We start from the raw sequence: 20,466 nt of genomic DNA, 5'->3' as shown, positions 1-20,466 counted from the left end.
TATTTGGTATAATACCCTCTCTTGATACTGGGCAGTGGCAGTGAGCCTCAGCTCCCAGTCAGTCACAGTCATAAGGATAAACAACCAATGTACTTACAACCAGTCTGCACCCACACAGCCATTTTGCTCACTTTCAGTACAGTATTCAGTAAATTACATGAGATACTCAATACTTTATTATAAAATAGGCTTTGCGTTAGATGATATTGCCCAACTGTAGGGTAATGTAAGGGTTCTGAGCACGTTTAAGGTAGGCTAGGCTAAGCTATGATGTTTGGTAGGTTAGTTGTATTAAATGCATTTCTGACTTACTGTATTTTCAATTTATCATGGGCTTATCTGGATGTAACCCCATCATAAGCCCAGGAAGGTCTGTACTTTTTTTTTTAATTTATTTTATTAATTAATTTATTTTTGGCTGCATTGGGTCTTCGTTGCTGCTCAGGGGCTTTCTCTAGTTGCAGAGAGTGGGGGCTACTCTTTGTTGCAGTGCAGGCTTCTCATTGTGGTGGCTTCTCTTGTTGCAGAGCAGGGACTCTAGGCACGTGGGCTTCAGTAGTTGTGGCTCCCAGCCGCAAGGGCTTTGTTGCTCCGCGGCACGTGGGATACTCCCGGACCAGGGCTCCAACCCATGTCCCCTGCATTGGCAGGTGGATTCTTAACCACTGTGACACCAGGGAAGTCCAAGATCTGTACTTTCTTACTCCAAATATAGCTACACTGGGGATTAGAGCTTCAACATATGAATTTGGAGAGCTGGGTGAGGAAACACAGACATTCAGTTCATAATAGCTAGCAATCACATAGTTTTTTTGTATTGTTGTGGATTTTTGTCTTTGGACGCACCGCGCGGCTAGCGGAACTTCCCTGACCAGGGACGGAACTCGCGCCCCCTGCAGTCCAAGTGCAGAGTCGTAACCACTGGACCACCAGGGAAGTTCAGCAATCACATAGTTTTATTCTATTTTCTGAATTGTTATTTTTGTAGGCTATTGATGTAGAAAATAAAAGCATTACAGTATAATCGTTTTTGCAGAAAATACATAAAAATGCATTTTAAAAATTGTGTGTGTGTAGGTGTCTGTGCACCAAATGTTAGCAATGGTTACTCTGCTTGGTGAGATTACAGGTAACAGTTATTTTGTGGCATTTTAGAAATATAAGGAAAGCAATTAACTTAAGAACTTATTGAATACTAGGACAAACAACTACCTGACCGTGGTATTCTTTTAATGAAACACTGGATTCCATTCCACTTTCAGTCTTTTCCACTTACATATTAAGTGAAAGTGGTATGGATCCTTTTACACCAATGTTGTTTCGACAAAAAAGAGATACAGATGTTTCCCTTTGTCAAGTGTTTCAAATCTCCCGGCGGAAACATACACACATCTATGCCTGGCAGAGGGGAGCCGGTTCTATTCAGTAGTCTCGGCGGGGACGGGAACACAGGCTTTGTTTCCTTCCGCAGGAGCAGGCTGCTTCTCCCTGGGTTCGGGTCCCGAGCTGCGTGCAAACGGAGAATGATGGGACAGTATCCCGGGGCGCATCCCGGGAGGCGCCGGCGAGCTGGCAGGCTGCCCCGCAGGACGCCGGGAACCGCGCGCGGAGGCTGCTGCCGCGCAGGCGCACCGGCCGGGCTGCGCTACGTGGGGCATCTTGGCACTGCGCGGAGACCGGTCCGTCGCGGCGGGAGGGCTAGGGCGTGCGGCCCGAGCTGGTGAGAGGGGTGAGCCAGGGCTCCCCTGGGTCTGGGGAGGGGACAAGCCGGGTAGCGCCGCCTCGGCCCCGCCCGCTGTCACCCGTGGCGCGCAGTGTGCCCCGCGCCCCAGAGTCGGCTCAGACAAAGGCTGCGAGGGCAGGGCCGGGCGGTTCAGCCCTGGAGAAAAGGTTTATCCTCTCCATTTCGGGAGGAGGAAACTGGATTAGCGGGGTTACGGGATTTGCCGCAGCCGGCAAGGGAAGGAGCTGGGATTCAAAGCCAGATCCTTTTTGATTCCAAATCTCAGACTACTCTAAACCTAGTGCTGCCTAAAACAAAGAATTGGGTTTTATTTATCCCGTTATGTTTCATGACCCCAGCACGGTGTTTTGGACCATATGGACTGTATATATCCACGGTCTCCATGTATCTTTTGTAAACAATGTTCAGTGATTGGTGCAAGTTCTAGAATTCTGACCATGTGATTGAACTTTCCGGATCCTTTTGCTGACTGATGTTTTCTAACCAGCATGGCTAGGGGCCTGTAGACTTGGCGATTTAGAATAAACGTCTGGAGCCTCCCGCTGCCTGCTGAGGAGACAGATGGAGCGCAAGGATGGGAGGTGTTTCTGAGAGCCTAGGGAGTAAAAAGGTCCAGACTCCGGATTTTGGTGCTGTATGTTCGCCGGGTTCCTGAGAGTGGAGGACACCTGTGCAACTGTGAAGCCTCCTGTCAGTTTCCGGCAGTTTCCTCATCAAAAGTGGACAAGCCCAGTCAGGACTCTCTGCCCTGTGAGCTGAGCTACAGTTCGCCAGAAAGGAGCGCCAAAGTTATCATGCTTCAGAGACTCCTAATCACCCTGCCCGTCGAGGCCAGCACCTGGGTGAAGTTGCACCATCCAAAGAAGGCCACGGAGGGGGCGCCCCTGTGGGAGGACGTGACTAAGATGTTTGAAGGAGAAGGTGAGAACAGACTGCTGGGTGGGAGGGAGGCAAAGCAGCATCGTCTAGGGTGGGGAGGAAAGTGGGCAGCTGGGAAGAAGCATCTGCTTAGGTAAAAGGTCTCTGGAGTTCTTGATTATTGCTCCTGGCTTGGGGTTTTCCCAAGTAGTAGTGGTTAGTTCAGACTAAAACTAATATTTCAGTGTCATGACTGTGTATGTTATTTCTTTTTATCTTCCCCATGGGTGCGTGGGGCTGGGAGGACTTGCCTGATTTTCCTTATTTTACAGTGAGGAAATGTGAATCAAATGAATGACCTGTCCAGGTATTGGGTGGGTAGGTCAGAAGTAGAAGGCAGTAGGGAAAGTACCAGGTGAGACCGGAGTATCTTGTGCTAGAATAGCAAGGAAGAGCTCAAAGACCAATGGACGTCTACCAGAAGGATGCAGAAGCCCGGTTCAAATTGGGGACAGTTTAAGGTCCAGATTTTTTTTTAAAGGACCTTTTATTTATTTATTTATTTATTATTTTATTTATTTTATATTTGGCCGCGTTGGGTCTTCGTTGCTGCGTGTGGGCTTTCTCTAGTTGTGGCGAGCGGGGCTACTCTTCGTTGTGGTGCGCAGGCTTCTCATTGCAGTGGCTTCTCTTGTTGCGGAGCACGGGCTTCAGTAGTTGTGGCTTGCGGGCTCTAGAGCACAGGCTCAGTAGTTGTGGCGCATGGGCTTAGTTGCTCTGCAGCCATGTGGGATATTCCCGGACCAGGGCTCGAACCCGTGTCCCCTGCATTGGCAGATGGATTCTTAACCACTGCGCCACCAGGGAGGTCCTAGTGATCACTATCTTAACCAAGTGTCCCAGTGATGGGATAACCTGACATTTTGTGCCTTCTGGGTGATGTAATATAAAGCACATTGTATCACCCATGAAGAATCCCTGCCTAAAATGTTTAACCTGATCCAAATTAATCTTAAAGGTGGAACTTCTGGTTTAAAGAAAATACAGGGGATGGAGAAATAAGAGAAACCCCACCATGAGGATACAGTAAGTCGATGCCAGTGACATGACGGAAAGGCAAGTACTGTCTAGAGTAAGAGAGTCTTTGAATAATAACCACTTAAAATGTGTGAGCCTTAATTGGAAAAACTCTAGGATAAAAGACAGTTTGGGAACAATTGAGGAAATCTGAATATGGACTGAATATTTAGATGATCCTATGGAATTATTGTTAATTCTCTGAAGTGTGATAATTGGTATCATGGTTATGCAGGAGAAGACTCTTTGAAGTATTTAGGGAGGAAGTATCATGATTTCTGCAACTTTGAAATGGTTCAGAAAAAAATATAGATAGATGAAACAAATATGGCAAATGTTAACGACCATTTAATGTGTTAGATATATGGGTGTTCAATATTCATGATAAAAAGTTAAGGGGAAAATACAAGGACAATAATTCATGTGCCTTAATTGCTAGTTCATATTTTTAATACGTCAAATTTCAGCCAGTATTTCTTGAATTCTAGCAGCCTGGCGTAATTTAGTTGTGTTTAAGTAGCAGATGGGAAAAAATGAACCAGATACAGTTTCTATGCATATACTCATACTAATACTCAATTGACAGTGGTAAGTATAAAAATAAATATAATAGGAGACAGCCTGAGATAGATACCAGAGTAGAGATAAAAACCAAGCTTTGGGGCTTCCGTGGTGGCGCAGTGGTTAAGAATCCACCTGCTAATGCAGGGGACACAGGTTCGAGCCCTGGTCAGGGAAGATCCCACATGCCGCGGAGCAACTAAGCCAGTGTGCCGCAACTACTGAGCCTGTGCTCTAGAGCCCACGAGCCACCACTACTGAAGCCCGCGTGCCTAGAGCCCGTGCTCTGCAACAAGAGAAGCCACTGCAATGAGAAGCCCACGCACCGCAACGAAGAGTAGCCCCCACTCGCCGCAACTAGAGAAAGCCCGCGCGCAGCAATGGGGACCCAATGCAGCCAAAATTAAATAAATTAATTTTTTAAAAAGCTTTGGAGGAATTCAGGGGAGAGGAAGCTTTCCTCTCATTAAGGGGCTCTGAGAAAACTTCACTCAAACTGGTCTAGAAGGATACCTCAGTTTTTCACCGAGTAGGACTTGGGGGAAAGTACTGAGGTGGGTGCTATCCAGGTATGTTCAAAGAATGGTGAATAGGATTATGTGGTGGGTGTGTCCAGAGGATGAAGGATGGTGTTTAGAGGCAGGTAATACTTGAAGAAGCAGTTTTGGACTGGTTGTGGAGGATCTTGAAGTCTATGGTAAAGTGTTTGGATTTTTCTTTCTTGAAAGTGGGGAACCTTTCAGGATTTTTGTACAAAGGAATGGCCTGGTAGGTCTGTGCTTTTGGACCAGCGTTGGCCATTGGGAAACATTAATCCCCCAATCAACGCACTGCAGATCCTCCTCATTAAGGAGGCGCCAGCCTGCTCTTGAGTTGCTCTGAATGTCCCTCATTGTATTGAATGTATTGAGAGAGGGGCCAGATTCAGCAGGTCTGCAGACAGTTTTTCTATTTGGGGGATCTGGGAAGATGCAAACCTCATAGCTCTTTTCCTTTCCCAGTTCTGCTATCTCAGGATGCTGATGAGACCCGGGGAGAAAGTTTTGAGGATGAAGTGGCATCTGGGTCCCTGACAGCAGAATCCCAGGTAGGTTGGAGTTTCCTGTCACTTTCTTGAAATTGTTTCTCAGATTTTAAGAGCCCTGGCTTCAATTTTCTTTGACTCGACTTCCTGGATTGGATTTTCTTAGCCTGTTGGAAACCAGGCTGCATGGATTGATTTCACAGGCATTTTCCCCACCTGTAATAACCTTCCTCAGAAACCCTCTTGTTTCTAGCAAGCCTCTAGCCATTTATACAACAAATTTAAAAATCATGTGTGTGAGTGTGTGTGTGTGTGTAAGAGAGAGAAAAAGTATATTATATAATTCTTGCCCTTAAGCATCTCAAGATGTCATCCAGGGGAAAGACAAACATTGTAAAATATTTAAAGCAACACTTTAAAATGAACAGAGAGGTTCTGATATTCTTGGAGATGTATACACTTCATTAATGACCTTTAAGAAAGGATTTTTGGTCATGTCCTGGAGCAGAATTACAGATGATAGAGAAATGAGTAGAGAAGCTACTGACAGGTCCTAAAGGACACAAACTAAACAGGCTAAGAAGAAAAGGAAGGAGAACTTCCAAGAGCAGTTTAATAGTGTCTGTGTATCATACATGAGCTCATCAGAAAACCAGTGACACTAGCAGGCAAAGCTCTGCACAGCCAAACCCTGGAAGCATAGAGAAACTCAAGAGAATTAGAGAGTAATCAGAGAAAACCACTATAGAAGGAGATATTATTAGAGAACAGAAGAGTTTTAAAGTGGAGTGATCATAACTTCCAAAATCACGTGGTACAGGGTTTAGTCCCATGTCTTTAACCTTCCACAAATTCATCAGTTAAATATGGAGGCTAGTGTCTAGTAGGCCTAAAATGCATTCCAGAATTATTTACAATACATAAAAAGCATTAAAATAGTCTTAATTCCATACTTAAGGAATTTGTTATTATCTCAGCCTTCCGGCTTCTGGGTTCTCTTTGCATTTGGTAATATTTTTAAAAAATAACCCAAATGGTTATTTAATTTGTGTAGATCATTCATAACAGGCTCTTGTACCTCACAATGCAGTGTCTGCTTTGGTCAAGGAATCTTCCTTACTAGGCAGAATTCGTGCTCCCTCTAAAAATGTGCTGTTCTCACATACTTTTTTTACTAACAGAAATACCCAGCTAAGGGTCTTATCCATGCTGAAATGTTCTCATTTTTTAAAAAAAATTTATTTATTTGGCTGCGTCGGGTCTTAGTTGTGGCACGCAGGATCTTTCCTTGCAGCAAGCGGGCTCTTCGTTGTGGCACGCAGGCTGTAGAGCGCGCAGGCTTAGTTGCCCTGCAGCACGTGGGATCTTAGTTCCCTGACCAGGGATCAAGCCTGCTTCCCCTGCATTGGAAGGCAGATTCTTAACCACTGGACCATCAGGGAAGTCCCGAAATGTTCTCATTTTAACCAATTCTTTCAGCCCAACCAGGGTCCCTGTTTTCTCTTGTGGCCTTAGCCCCTTTTGAACCCTTTCCTTTCTCAAATATTCCTGATTTTTATTGTCCTTAACCTAAATTACTATATACTGTTCTGTGACCTTCTTTAATACAGTTCATGAGTATTTTGCCTTCAACCAAATTGTGAGTTGGAAAAGACAGCTTACACACTCCCTGCATTGTTTTGTAACCTCCAGCAGAGAATCAGCCAGTTTTCAAGAGGGTGTCCGTAGGAACTGGCAGAGGCTTGATGACAAAGAGATCTCTTTCTAGCCTTTCCTGCATCAGAGATGGGCTCCCACATGTGGCAGGCTACCTCATAAATTTAAGTCCTTACATACAGACTGACATAGACTAGACCTGTCTAGCCTGAGGAGAATCTCTGCTGAGTTTCTCCAACCCTATGATGGATTTGCTTTTATTTAAAAAAAAAAAAAAAAAGAGGGTATCCAGGAAAACTTGGCTAAAATCTCTTAGCATCTAGACAAGGTTAGAACAACTTCCTAACTCTGGCTGAAAAGGAACATATTTGATGTTCTAGGAACTGTTAACCTTCAAAGACATATCTGTGGACTTCACCCAGGAGGAGTGGGGGCAGCTGGCCCCTGCTCACCGGAATCTGTACCGGGAGGTGATGCTGGAGAACTATGGGAACCTGGTCTCAGTGGGTAAGGATGGGTTCCCTTTGTAACTAGAACCTGTCTATTGGAATAACAATCTTTATTTCTAAGTTAAGTGGTATGCTTGGTCTTTGGGTTCTGTGTTAGAGATTTCTAATTCCTTCTGAACATCAAGTCAGGATTGCTGTGGTCTTCTGCTCTGGTCTTTCTACTCTACCCTTCAGAAGGCCTGAATAACAAAGAACTATCTTTAAATTCTTGGGATGCCTCTTTGACCTCAGCACATGTAGTTTTCTTCTTCTTCACAAGCAGGGTATCAGCTTTCCAAACCTGGTGTGATTTCCCAGTTGGAGAAGGGAGAAGAACCATGGCTGATGGAGAGAGAGATTTCAGGAGGTCCAACTCCAGGTAAGAGCAAGGCAGATGGAGCCTTTGTCATGCTTGCCAGAGAGTTCGGCTTAAAGGCTTCTTCAGGCCACTGGGGAGGTTGCAGCCACCTGGGTGAGACCCACAAGAAACCTGATTACCACTCTGTCCCCCCTTTCCTGCACTTGCCTCTTCTCATTAGTTTCTTTGGAGTCAGAGGAAAAGAGATGCCTTTCTCATCAGGGTTAGCAGCCTTCACCATTTCTCCTGACCTGACATTTGTGGTTTTCTTGCTTTCTCCAGCATTCTAAACCTTACCCTGATCATAGTTTCTTTCTCCTGTACATTCAGTTATCCATGGATCTCGCCTCATAAAGACAGTACCCTTCACCAGATCCTTATGTTATTGTATCCTGACTTTCACTTTCTCTGATGATTCCATTTAAAATTTTTTCCTAAATCTTATTCTATGACCATATCTTCAATTCTGACTCTCTTTTTAACTTGTGTAATTTAACTTTTATTTCAGATAATTTATGACTCTTTGAGAAGTCACTACAGAATTCCTTCTTACCAAATCCAATGGCTTTTAATAGTCTTCTTCAACTTCAGTAATAATGTAACAGTAATAATGACACTGTTTTCCAATCTGGCTTCTGCGAGTCCTGTGCCTACTTTAACCCCACCTTACAAATGAGGAAAAGAAGTCTCTTAGGTTAAGAAATCTGTACATGATTGTTTAGCTACTACTTGGTGGAATCAGTATTTGTCTAATCATTCTGACTCCACAGTTTGTGTTCTTTTTTTTTTAATTACAACCCATTTTTATTTTTAAATTATTTTAAAATTTTTTATTTATTTATTTTATTTTTGGCTGCATTGGGTCTTTGTTGCTGCGCACGGGCTTTCTCTAGTTGCAGCGAGCGGGGGCTACTCTTCGTTGTGGTGCACGGGCTTCTCATTGCGGTGGCTTCTCTTGTGGAGCACAGGCTCTAGGTGCATGGGCTTTAGTAGTTGTGACATGGGGGCTTCAGTAGTTGTGGCTCGTGGGCTCTAGAGCTCAGGCTCAGTAGTTGTGGCACACGGGCTTAGTTGCTTCGTGGCATGTGGGATCTTCCTGGACCAGGGCTTGAACCCATGTCCCCCACATTGTCAGGCGGATTCTTAACCACTGCGCCACCAGGGAAGCTGCCACAGTTTGTGTTCTTATGGTGCTATCCTGCAGGGCAGCATTAGGTTATATAGACCACACCACCTTCTTGGTATCTTTTCTTCCACCAGCTAATTCAATAATTTTTGTCTCCTCTATCTCTCTTATTGCTTCTTCAATGCTTCTCATCAGTCTCCTTTTTTAATGCAGATATATAATTGACACCTTTTTTAGGCTAAGCTAAACTACTATAGTATATAGACTCTAAAGTCTGGCTCACACAGAATAGGACTTTCTTGCTCGTGTATTGATCTGTTTAGTTCAGTGGACAGTTCTTTTCCCCCTGACAATTCAGGGACAGAGATTCCTTCCACATGGTGGTTCCATCATCCTCGAGGGCCTCGTCGTCAACTAAGTGTGGCCAGCAGTAGCAGAAGAGCACAGAGGGGTTCATTTGGGTGGTTTCTACGGGCCAGACTGGAATGGCTAACATCGCTTTTCACTCTCATTCACTTAATGGGGGAGACCTTTGTCACTTCACTCAATCAAATTCAAGGAAGATTGAGAAATATAGTATAGTTGTGTGTCCAGAAGTAGGGAGAAGAGATTTCAGAATGGCCAACAGTCTCTGCCACAATCCCTGAGGAGCCTCTGTCTTTTACACTGCTGTTCTGTTTCTGCACAAACTCCCACAAATGCATTATGATGGTCTCAACTATCCCTTTGACATCTATAGTCCCCATATTTTCATCTTTGTCATATATGTTCATATGAACTCTATTCTCACATATCCCTGGTGTTTGGGACATCTCTATATAGACATGCTGTTGTTACTTCAAGCCCAGCATATCCAAAAACAGAAGCTATCTTCTCTCTCAAACAAAGTTCTTATCCTGACTCATCCTGTTCTTTTAGCCTCTGAGACTAGAAATCATGGTATCAGCAAGAATGTATCATGCTTTCTACTCTGTTTTTCCCTCATTCTCCGTGGTTTTTTCTTTGATATTACCTGCTAGGTCCACTTCTACTCTTCATCTCTGTTGACCTTGCTAAGCCAGGTTCCCATCATCCCATGCCAATTACTATAATTTCTAGTTGCATTTGTTGATGTCTTCCTTTTCTTTCTGAATCATTTTGAATGTTACTGCCAGATTTGACCACTTGAAATATCACATTTATCTTTTTTTTACCCTAAAAAGAAAAGTTAAGTGCCTTCTTATTCCCTGTAGTAAGTAATCCAAACATCTCTACTTGCTTTTTGAGTCCACTCCAAAATTTATTCAGCTATTACCAAGTAATTTGTATGTGCTATTACTAAAATGAGGTTAGACATTCTGGGGACTAAGATTTTGCCATGAACTGGAAATGTTGGTGCTTTAGGATGACAGGGTCCAGAATGGTTGGATAGGAATAGAGAGTAAAAATCCAGGAAACTCCCTCATCCAAAAATGCTGTGTCATATATACTATGGATAAAATACATATTCTCTATCTTTTAAGAGTTTACAGTGTAATTAATGTTTTGTCACAAATTAAGAAATCATTTTTCACCTCTTATGTAGGCAGAAATCATGAAGATTGATAAAAATCCAGTGAGTTTGCAGGGAGGGGCACCCATATTCAGTGATAGCCCACATACTCATACCCAATACTTTCTTTTTAGTAAATCCTATGAAACATTGACAGGAGTGTACACAAACTTACATATAATGACAAAGTGAAAAATCAGAGACAACCTAAATATTTTTTAGTAAAGTCAAACAAATATGTTTGTAAGTAGAATATAGTACAATTGTTAATAAGAATGAGATAAATCTAAATGTACAGACATATAATTGAGCTTAAAAAAAACCCAGATGCTGAACTATATGTATTCTATGGTCCCCTTTTTTGGGTAGAAATGTATATTTATGACCATATATACACAAATGCACACATTCACATGTGTATATTATTGAGAAATGTCTGAACAGATGCATTCCAAAATCCTAAGAGATTAAAGGAAATGGGGATGAGATTGAGAGAGGCTATCCTTTTTCAGTGAATGCATTTCTATATTATTTGATGTTTCATTTTAACATGCACAGAGTATGAGATACTTAAATTTTTCTAAGTAAATAAAATTTTGTCATAGAAATATAAGCTCGAGATGATATTATGTTAGAATTCTTATCTCCTTGTCTTATCTCTGATATTTGCCCTTCCAGTGATGCTTTCATCTTAGTCCATTTCCTCTTGCAATTCTCATGGATGAACTCCTCCCAATTTTTAAAGTCACCTTACATACTTTTAACAGCTTCTTTGTGTTGACCACCTTGTTACTTTCACATCAGCTCTCTAGGTGGCAGGATCCTATTTGAAGACAGTCCAACCCTCCTGTACCTAGTATATATATATTTTTTTCCCTCCTGTTCTCACTGTGGCCATTTATTTTTTAAAGTTCAGTGAATATGAGTTATTTATATTTTTGGATTTCTTTCAGACTTGGAGGATGAAACAGAAACCAAAGAGTCAATCTTAAAGAATGACATCTCATGGGAAGAATTACACCATGACCTGATGATGGAAAGGTCCACAAGAGGAAGCACCTTGGTTTCCACATTTGGAAGGGACTCCAAATGTCATAAGTTAGAAAACCACGAGGAGAACCAAGGAATGGGTGCAGGGCAAATCCCCTTGATCCACAAGAAAACACTCACACAGGAGAGAGGCCAAGAATCTAACAGATGTGTGAAAAGTATTAATGTGTACTCAAAAGTTATTCCAGGACCAATAGATCCTCCAAGAAAAAGACACCATAAATATGACATATCTAGAAGGAAAAGTAGATACAATTTAGGTTTGATTAATCACTCAAGGAATTATACAAGAATGAAAACCTTTGAATGTAATATTTGTGAAAAAATCTTCAAACAGCTCATTCATCTTACAGAACACATGAGAATTCATACTGGAGAGAAACCTTTCAGGTGTAAAGAATGTGGAAAAGCCTTTAGCCAAAGTTCATCCCTTATTCCACATCAGAGAATCCATACTGGTGAGAAACCCTATGAGTGTAAAGAATGTGGGAAAACCTTCAGACATCCATCATCTCTTACTCAACATGTTAGAATTCATACTGGGGAGAAACCCTATGAATGTGGTGTATGTGAGAAAGCATTCAGCCAGAGCATTGGGCTGATCCAGCATCTGAGAACTCATGTCAGAGAGAAACCTTTTACATGCAAAGACTGTGGAAAAGCATTTTTCCAGATTAGACACCTCAGGCAACATGAGATTATTCATACTGGTGTGAAACCCTATGTTTGTAATGTATGCAGTAAAACCTTCAGCCACAGCACATACCTAACTCAACACCAGAGAACTCATACTGGGGAAAGACCATATAAATGTAAGGAATGTGGGAAAGCCTTTAGCCAGAGAATACATCTTTCTATCCATCAAAGAGTCCATACTGGAGTGAAACCTTATAAATGCAGTCATTGTGGGAAAGCCTTCAGGCATGATTCATCCTTTGCTAAACATCAGAGAATTCATACTGGAGAAAAACCATATGATTGTAATGAATGTGGAAAAGCCTTCAGCTGTAGTTCATCACTCATTCGACATTGCAAAACACATTTAAGAAATACCTTCAGCAATGATATGTGAAATATGTTCAACATCAAAGAATCCCCAAATCGGAGCAAAAACCTCTAAATCTATGGTTTTCTGACTTTTGGATTTCAAGAACCAATAATTATTTTTTAATGGTTTGACCCAATGTTACAACTATTAATTTTGCCATATTAAAAAAAGCACTACCTATTATCTGCATTGTTTCAGAAAAGAAAGGGCATTTTAATATTTAAAAATACAGGAAGGATATATTCATAGAGAACAGCCCTTTACATTTGAATTAACTTAGCTTTATGAAAATCTCCCAAATTTGTCTTTATTTTTCTCATTTCACTGTGGGCCAGTGAAATCATCACAACAGGCCAGTGATCTGTGATTGGCTTTGAGAGTCACTGTTTTAAATATCCCTTTAATGAATCAGAATAAAATATAATCTTTACTATAGCTCTTTATATGGCTAGAAGAGGTATAAATAAAAATGTCAGTTGTCTCATTTCTAGAAGAAATAATGTTAAAGGGATTTTTCTAGACTTGATAGATAATGTGCTATACATGAGATACTTATATTTTATGGTTTTCTATAAAGAGGAATTGGCAAACTTTTTCTATAAAGGGCCAGATAGTAAATATGTTAGGTGTTGTAGGCCATATGGCCTCTGTCAGAACTACTCAACTCTACCATTTTAGTGCAAAAGCATCCAGAGGCAATATATAAATCAGGGTATCTCAATCTTGGTGCTGCTGATATTTTGGGGCCAGATACTTTGTTATGGGCAGCCATCCTGTGCATCGTAGGGTGTTTAGCAGCATCCCTGGCCACTGGATGCCAGTAGTCCCCTCATCCATTGTGATGACCAAAACTTTCCCCAGACATTGCTAGATGTCCCCTGGAGGGCAAGGTAGTTCCTACTTGAGAACCACTGACAAATGAATGGGTGTAGCTGTGTTCCAATAAACTTTATTTAAAAGACAAATTTGAGTTGCATTTAGCTCGAGGGTTGTAGTTTGCCACTCCTGCTATAGAGTATGTAAAATGATTAATACTGACAATGGACTGTCATTTAATGTCAAATTTATATGTTTGTTTATATCTATGCCAAAAATCTTATTTCCTTACCAATTCCTTTGGTATTTTGTTGCAAAAAAAATTTTTTTAAATCACAATTATGATGCTATTGTGGAAACCTAGGAATTATTTATGGAGATATTTATGCAGACTTTAGTTCATAATGATGCTTTCTTGTTCATCCACAAGTGCTTTGAGATGTATCTCTAAAAGGTAACCACCACTCTGTTAAGACTTAACTGCAATGCCATTATTACAGGTAAGAAAATTAAGCCATAATTCCTTAATACATATTGATGTTTTTTTGAAGATAGACATATTAAGATTGGTGGCTGCCATTTTAATTGTTTTTGACTTTCCATTTGCCAAATGTACAGTATTAGATTCAAAAATGTGCTTTCTGCTGAGTGGGAGGGTCTTTGAGATAGCCCCAGAAAAACACATCTAGAGACCCACCAAAGAGGACCAGGGAGAAAGTGACCATGGGCCAAACTGAGGCAGGAAAGTATGAGAGAAGAAGTGGAGGAGTTGATTCATAGTACTTCACTGTATTTACAAATACTGCATCCTTCCAAACATAATTGAAGATTGGTCAAGTTCAACTTCTTACTCTTAAATGGAAGAACAAACAATTCAACTGCCTGAGCATTGTGTGAACTATCAAAAGTAAAGCTGTTAATCCAGAATATATACCATTATCTCTAGATATTTTCTATTAGTATATTTACTTTAGAAAAACAAAAAACAACTGGCTTCTAACTCTTAGGTCCTGTATGACTTTGAGGGGCAGAGGACAGAGTGAGGATGCTCACTGTTCCTTATATATGTTTGTCCATGTTTCCATGGTCTTAGATTTCCCAAGAATTTGGGTTTCTCTGATTGCTTCTTTTAGTGAAAGGCATGACCATCACTTTTCTCTGCCTCAGTGAGTCCCTGCCTCAGTGATCTCATATAATGTCTTATAGCTTAAAATACTATCTCTGTTTAATTGCCAAATTCACGTCCCCAGCTTAGACCTTTCTTCTGAACTCCATCCTCTTCCTGCCATTGAGCCTTTGCACTAGCTGTTCCTTCAGACATCCTACCCTTCACTTCTCATCTTTGCTCAATGTTGCCTTTTCACTAAAGCCTGTTCTGACCATGCTACTTAATACTGCAACCTGTCCCTTACCCCCTAACTTCAATATTTCCAACCCCCCCTTAATTTGTTCTGTTCTTTCTTTGTCCATATCACATATCACCTAACATACTAGATAATTTACATATTTACTATGCTTATTATTTACTATTGTCTCCCCTTACTAATATGTAAGTTCCATGAGAGCAGGATCTGTTTTGTTTGCCAGTGTATCATAAGTGCCTAGAATAGTGCCTGGCACACAGTAGGGACTCAAGAAATATTTGTTGAATTGCTTTGATTTGAACTGAATTGAATTACATATCTATGATGACAGTAGAGAAAGGCAGTTCCTATACTGTCTCACCTAGATTTTATAGGTGAGGAAACCTTTCCGTTTCCTTTTTTTTCTTTGCAAATGGATCAGAATTTATAAGCCTCTAAGAATGGTGAATCATAACTGACATACTTTTAAGATAGAAGGGTATTTTTAAGTTAATTTGTTTAAAATGCAGTTAAGTAGGGCTGATTAACTACATGACTTTATCTTTGTTTTTGTAAAAGAGTTTACATTACCACCTTCCTTCATCCCAAAGGAGACTAGAGTTTATTCTCTGGAGAAGGACAATTTGCTCTGGAATCAGAGACACCAGACACAGAAGAGACAGGGGTAAGAAACAGGGCTGAAATGGAGACTGAATGGTGGCATGCGCAGCCCCTCTCCCGGGGGAAGGCAGGCTCCACCCCTTCAACAGCCCCCCACTCCAGTTTAACTCATCCCTTCATATATAATTTATTTGTATGACTATTGTTAGTCTTGGTATCACTGAAAAGGTTATTTCCTATATTTTGAGTTTGTGTTTTTACATCTGATGCAACTGAGGATCTAAATGCTTCTGCTTTCCAAATTTCTAGTCAATTATCCAAATACCCCTCATTGTTTGTCATCCTCTTTCAACTGATTGTGCCAAACACACTCTGTACATCTACAGAGATGACCTTATTTAAATGGCATCATTCCTATGAAATGGATACTATTATTATCCCCCATTTTATAAATGAAGACACTGAAGATCTGAGGGGATAAATGATATGCCCAAGGTTGCACAGCTAAGCAGTTGAAATGCTGGATGGGTTAAACTGCTGGGACAGGAGCTGGGCTGTGTGTGACATTCACGTGTCTTTTAATTTCTCTGATGAGACATTTTAATGAAAATATATGTAGTTGATTTCAAAACACAGGTAAGTTTCCTCTATTTACCTTTATTTTTCTAAAAGTTTCTTTTCAAAATATGTATGTTGAAGCCCTAGCACCCAATGTGATTGTATCTGGAGAAGAGCTTTTGGAAGGTACTTAGGGTTAGATGAGGTCATGAGAGTGACCTTCATGATGGAATTAGTGCCCTTAAAAGAAGAGACGCCAGAGAACAAACTCCCTTTCCCTCTCCCGCCGTTACTAACGGTCTGTTACTAACAGACCCTTAGTCTGTTCCGGTTGCTGTAAGAAAAATATCATAGACTGGGTGGCTTATAAATAGCACAAATTTATTGCTCACAATTTTGGAGGCTGAAAGTCCAAGATCAGGATAGCAGCATGGTCAGGTTCTGGTGAAAGCCCTCTTCTGGGTTGCAGACTACCGACTTCTCCCTGTGTTCTCACATGGTGGAAGGAGCTAGGGAGCCCAGTGGGCTCTTTTTTAAGGTCACTAATCTCATTCATGAGGGTTCCACCCCCCTGACCTAAGTGCCTCCCAATGCCCCACCTCTTAACTACTGTCAATTGGGTATTTTGGATTTCAATATATGAATTTGGAGGGGACACATTCAGATCACTGCACACCCAAATTCATGTTTCTGACCCCAAACAGCACTTCAGACTCTTACTTCCAAGTGCATAATTGACTCTTGGATGTGTATTAGGCATCTCAAATTTAACAAGTCCGTTTCTGAACCTGCTCTGTTTCCAGTATTTCCTGTCTCAGTAAATGGGAGCATCCAATTGCCCAATCAGAATCATCTTGACTCCTCAATCCCTCAGAAAATTCTGTTGGCTCTATCTTCAAAATATATCTTTTCTCATCACCTCCACTGCTGCCACTTAATTTAGTTCACTATTTTCTTTCACAATGGGTTATTGCACACTTGCATCCCCTACAGTTTATTCTCCAGATAGTACCCATATGACTTATGTTCTTACTATGATTTGCCTCAAGCAATACAGCATTTCTTGCTGGTCCATACATATGCCCATCCCTGCTCCCACCTCAGGGCCTTCGCCTTCTCTAAGATGCTCTTTCTCCAGATATAAATGTGGTTCATTTCCTGACTTCTTTCAGGTCTCTGGTCAAATAGCATCTCATCAGAGGAATCTTCCTGAGTTACCCTGTATAAAATAGCTCCCCACTTATAGCTGTTCTCTTTTGGGTTGATTATACATTATCACTTCTTTCCCCCTCTTTACTAGGTTTGAAGTTAGATATTCTACTTCTGTTCTTTTAGTGGTTACACTGAATGTTACAACATGCTTTTTTTTTTAATTTTTAAACTAAGTTTTATTGGAGCATAGTTGCGTTACAATGTTGTGTTAGCTTCTACTGCACAGCAAAATGAATCAGCCATTCATATACATATATCCCTTCCCTTTTGGATTTCCCTCCCATTTAGGACACCACAGTGCATTAAGTAGAGTTCCCTGTGCTATACAGTAGGTTCCCCTCAGTTGTCTATTTTATACATAGTGTCAATAGTGTATATGTGTCAATCCCAATCTCCCAATTCCTCCCACCCCACCCCTTTCCCCCTTGGTATCCATACATTTGTTCTTTACGTCTGTGTGTCTATTTCTGCTTTGCAACATGCATTTTTTAGAAACTTTATTAAATTATGATACTCATACAGAAAAGTGCATATATAGAGATAAATATCTTAATGAGTTTTCAAAATGTTAAACACATCTGTGTAACCAGCTCATAGGTTAAGAACAAATTATAGCCGTCCAGAAGCAGTGCTCTCTTCCAGTCACTATCCTCTAAAAGGTAACTTCTAACACCATAGGTTAATTTCACCTGTTTTTGTACTTTATTTAAATAGAATTACATGTATTCTTTTGTATCTGGCTTCTTTTGCTCAATACTATATTTGTGAGATTCATCAATATTGTGTGTAGTTCTAGTCTTTATTTTCATTGCTGTGTGTACTCTATTGTATGATATAGCAATATTTATTTGCTCAGTCCACTGCTGATGGGCATTGGGTGGTTTCCAGTTTGGGATTAATATAAAGAATGTTCTATGAACATTCTAGTATATGTCTTTTGGTAAATACATGTATCCATTTCTGTTGGTTATATAACAAAGGATAGGATTGCTGGATCATAATGTTCAGCTTCAGTAAATGCTACTACCAAATGCTTTTCTGAAATAGTTGTACCAATTTATACCCTCACCAAAAATACCTGAAATCTCTGGTCCTTGATTTTAATCTGGGTTAACTTATTAATTTTGTCCTTTATGTTTAGCACTTTTTATTCCATGTAATAAATCTATGCCCATTTCAAGGTTGTAAAAATACTCTCCTACTTTCTTCTAAAAAATTTTGTTTTATCTATCACATTAGATTTGAAATCCATTAGGAATGATTTTTGTTTATGTTGTAAAGTAGAGGTCAATATAAAGGTCCAACTGGCCCATCAGCAACTTATTTAAAAGACCTTCTTTTCCTCCACCCTTTTTCTAAATCAGGTGATGGTCTATATGTAGGTCTGAATTTGGACTCTTGTTCCTTTGTCAGTTTATCTATTCTTGCACAATACCTACCTCATTGTCTTAATTACTGATACTATAACTTTATAATAGGTTTTCACATTCAGTAATATAAGTCTACTGGCTAACAATATACATTTTCTACTTATTAGAATGTATGTTAATGAATACCTCTACTCTTGTCTACAGTAGTCCTTAGAGCACTTTAACTATAACACTTTAACTTAGAATACTTTAACTCAATTCACCCTCTTCCCAATCTCTATGCTGTTGTTTTTGGATATTAAATCTTTTTCTTTAAACATCTTTACTGGAGTATAATTGCTTTACAATGGTGTGTTAGTTTCTGCTTTATAACAAAGTGAATCAGCTATACATATACATATATCCCTGTATCTCCAAATCTATTTTTTTAACCTCACAAATTATTAAGATTTTTACTCTACATCATTAATGCTCCTTTATAGTCACATATTTTTTTTTCTTTCTTCCTTTTTACATTTTTGTTCTTTTGTCTGGAATCATTTTCTTTCTGCCTAAAGTTCAGCCTTGAAAATTTTTCTTTAATGTAGTCTGTTGGTGGCAAACTCTCTCATTTTTTTGGTCTGAAAATGTCTTTATTTCTCCTTTATTCTTGAAAGATTTTTTTAAAGTTCTGCATTGAATTCTGTGTTGTCAATTATTTCCTCACAACACACTGAAGATTTCATCCCACTGTCTTCTGGCTTCCATTATCACAGATGATAAGTTAGCTGTCACAATGCTGCTTGTGCTAGTTATCAAAATTTGCCACTGTATTAATTAGGAATATCTGCATAATAAGTAACTCCAAAACTTAATGGCTTAAAAAAATAAACATTTTTTAATCTCACATTTTTTAATGAGTCAGTAATTCAGAGGCTGCTTAGTTGGGAGGTTCTGGCTCAGAATTCAGTCAATATGAAGTTGCAGTAAGATGTCAGCTGAGATTGGAGTCATCCGAAGGCTTGGTTGGGGCTAAAGGATACACTTCCAAGATAGCTAACTCAAATGGCTGGCAAGTTCCTCAGAGCAAGAAGTCAAAGAGTGTGCAAAGCAGAAGTGGCAATCTTTTGTGACTTAACTTCTGAAATCACATACTGTCACTTCCACCACATTCCACTCTTTTTTTTTTTTTTTTGCCACTCTGCATGGCATGTGGGATCTTAGTTCCAAGACCAGGGATCTAACCCACGCCCCCTCCAGTGGAAGCATGGAGTCTTAATCACTGGACTGCCAGGGAATCCCACATTTTATTCTTTAGAAGTTAGTCTGACTCACATTCAAGGGAAGAGGGAGGAAGGAATGGGCATATTTTAAAACTACCACAGACACTTTTAAGATTTTCTCTTTGTCTTTAGTTTTTTTCAGTTTCACTATGATGTGTCTAGGTGTAGATTTCTCTTTATTTAACTCATTAGAGAGTTATTTGGCTTCTTAAATCTGTGATCTGTTTGCTTTCACAGGTATTAAAAAATATTTAGCCATTATCTCTTCAAATACTGTCTCTGTCTCTCCTCTTAAACTTATGCTAGATCTTTTCACTGTAACATCTATGTCTCTTATTCTCTCTTCTATATATTTCATCCTTTTGTTTCTTAATGCTTCATTCTAGATAATCTCTTCTGACCTACCTTCCATTTCATTTATTCTCTATTCATCTATGTCTAATCTGCCATTATATGCATTCAATGAATTCTTAATTTTGTTACTGTATTTCTTTGTCATAGAGTTTCTATTTAGTTTTTAAAAAATATGTTATATCACTTTTTATAGTTTCCAGGTATCTGCCAAAACTGTCTGAGTTATCTTTTATTTCTTTATACAAAGAAAACATAAATTGTTTTATACTTTGCATCTGGTAATTCCAAAAGCAGTTGTCTTTGTAGGTCTATTTCTGTTGTTTGTGTTTCTGCTGAAATACTCACTAGGAGTCTAGTTTCCCTGTGTACCAGCTTATCTTTAACTCTGTACTCACCATTTCTACAAAAA

The 20,466-nt window shown here is 40.0% G+C and overlaps 1 protein-coding gene and 1 non-coding gene across 2 annotated transcripts; both read left to right on the top strand.

The window, feature by feature from the left end:
- Positions 1 to 113: 113 nt before the first annotated feature.
- ZFP69B (ZFP69 zinc finger protein B) lies at positions 114 to 13,886 on the top strand. Its single transcript, XM_030759988.2, has 5 exons — positions 114 to 2,665; positions 5,242 to 5,327; positions 7,301 to 7,427; positions 7,692 to 7,787; positions 11,377 to 13,886. The coding sequence occupies exons 1-5, from the start codon at positions 2,539 to 2,541 to the stop codon at positions 12,543 to 12,545; spliced, it is 1,605 nt and encodes a 534-aa protein (XP_030615848.2). The 5' UTR covers positions 114 to 2,538; the 3' UTR covers positions 12,546 to 13,886.
- LOC115801864 (small nucleolar RNA SNORA12) lies at positions 6,970 to 7,065 on the top strand. Its single transcript, XR_004022227.1, has one exon. It is a non-coding gene; the product is annotated as a small nucleolar RNA SNORA12 (small nucleolar RNA).
- Positions 13,887 to 20,466: the final 6,580 nt, after the last annotated feature.

The sequence above is a fragment of the Delphinapterus leucas genome, chromosome 1 (assembly GCF_059928025.1).
Source record: "Delphinapterus leucas isolate spDelLeu-1000000601 "Yukka" chromosome 1, BTC_Dleu_Yukka2, whole genome shotgun sequence".
In the NCBI taxonomy this organism is placed as follows: domain Eukaryota; kingdom Metazoa; phylum Chordata; class Mammalia; order Artiodactyla; family Monodontidae; genus Delphinapterus; species Delphinapterus leucas.
This window is presented reverse-complemented; position numbering and strand designations above follow the sequence as displayed.

Coding starts and splice junctions, on each gene's coding strand:
- ZFP69B (XM_030759988.2), top strand. CDS start 2,539: ATGCTTCAGAGACTCCTAATCACCCTGCCCGTCGAGGCCAGCACCTGG. Junction 2,666..5,241: donor TAAGATGTTTGAAGGAGAAG/GTGAGAACAGAC, acceptor TTCCTTTCCCAG/TTCTGCTATCTCAGGATGCT. Junction 7,788..11,376: donor TTCAGGAGGTCCAACTCCAG/GTAAGAGCAAGG, acceptor GATTTCTTTCAG/ACTTGGAGGATGAAACAGAA.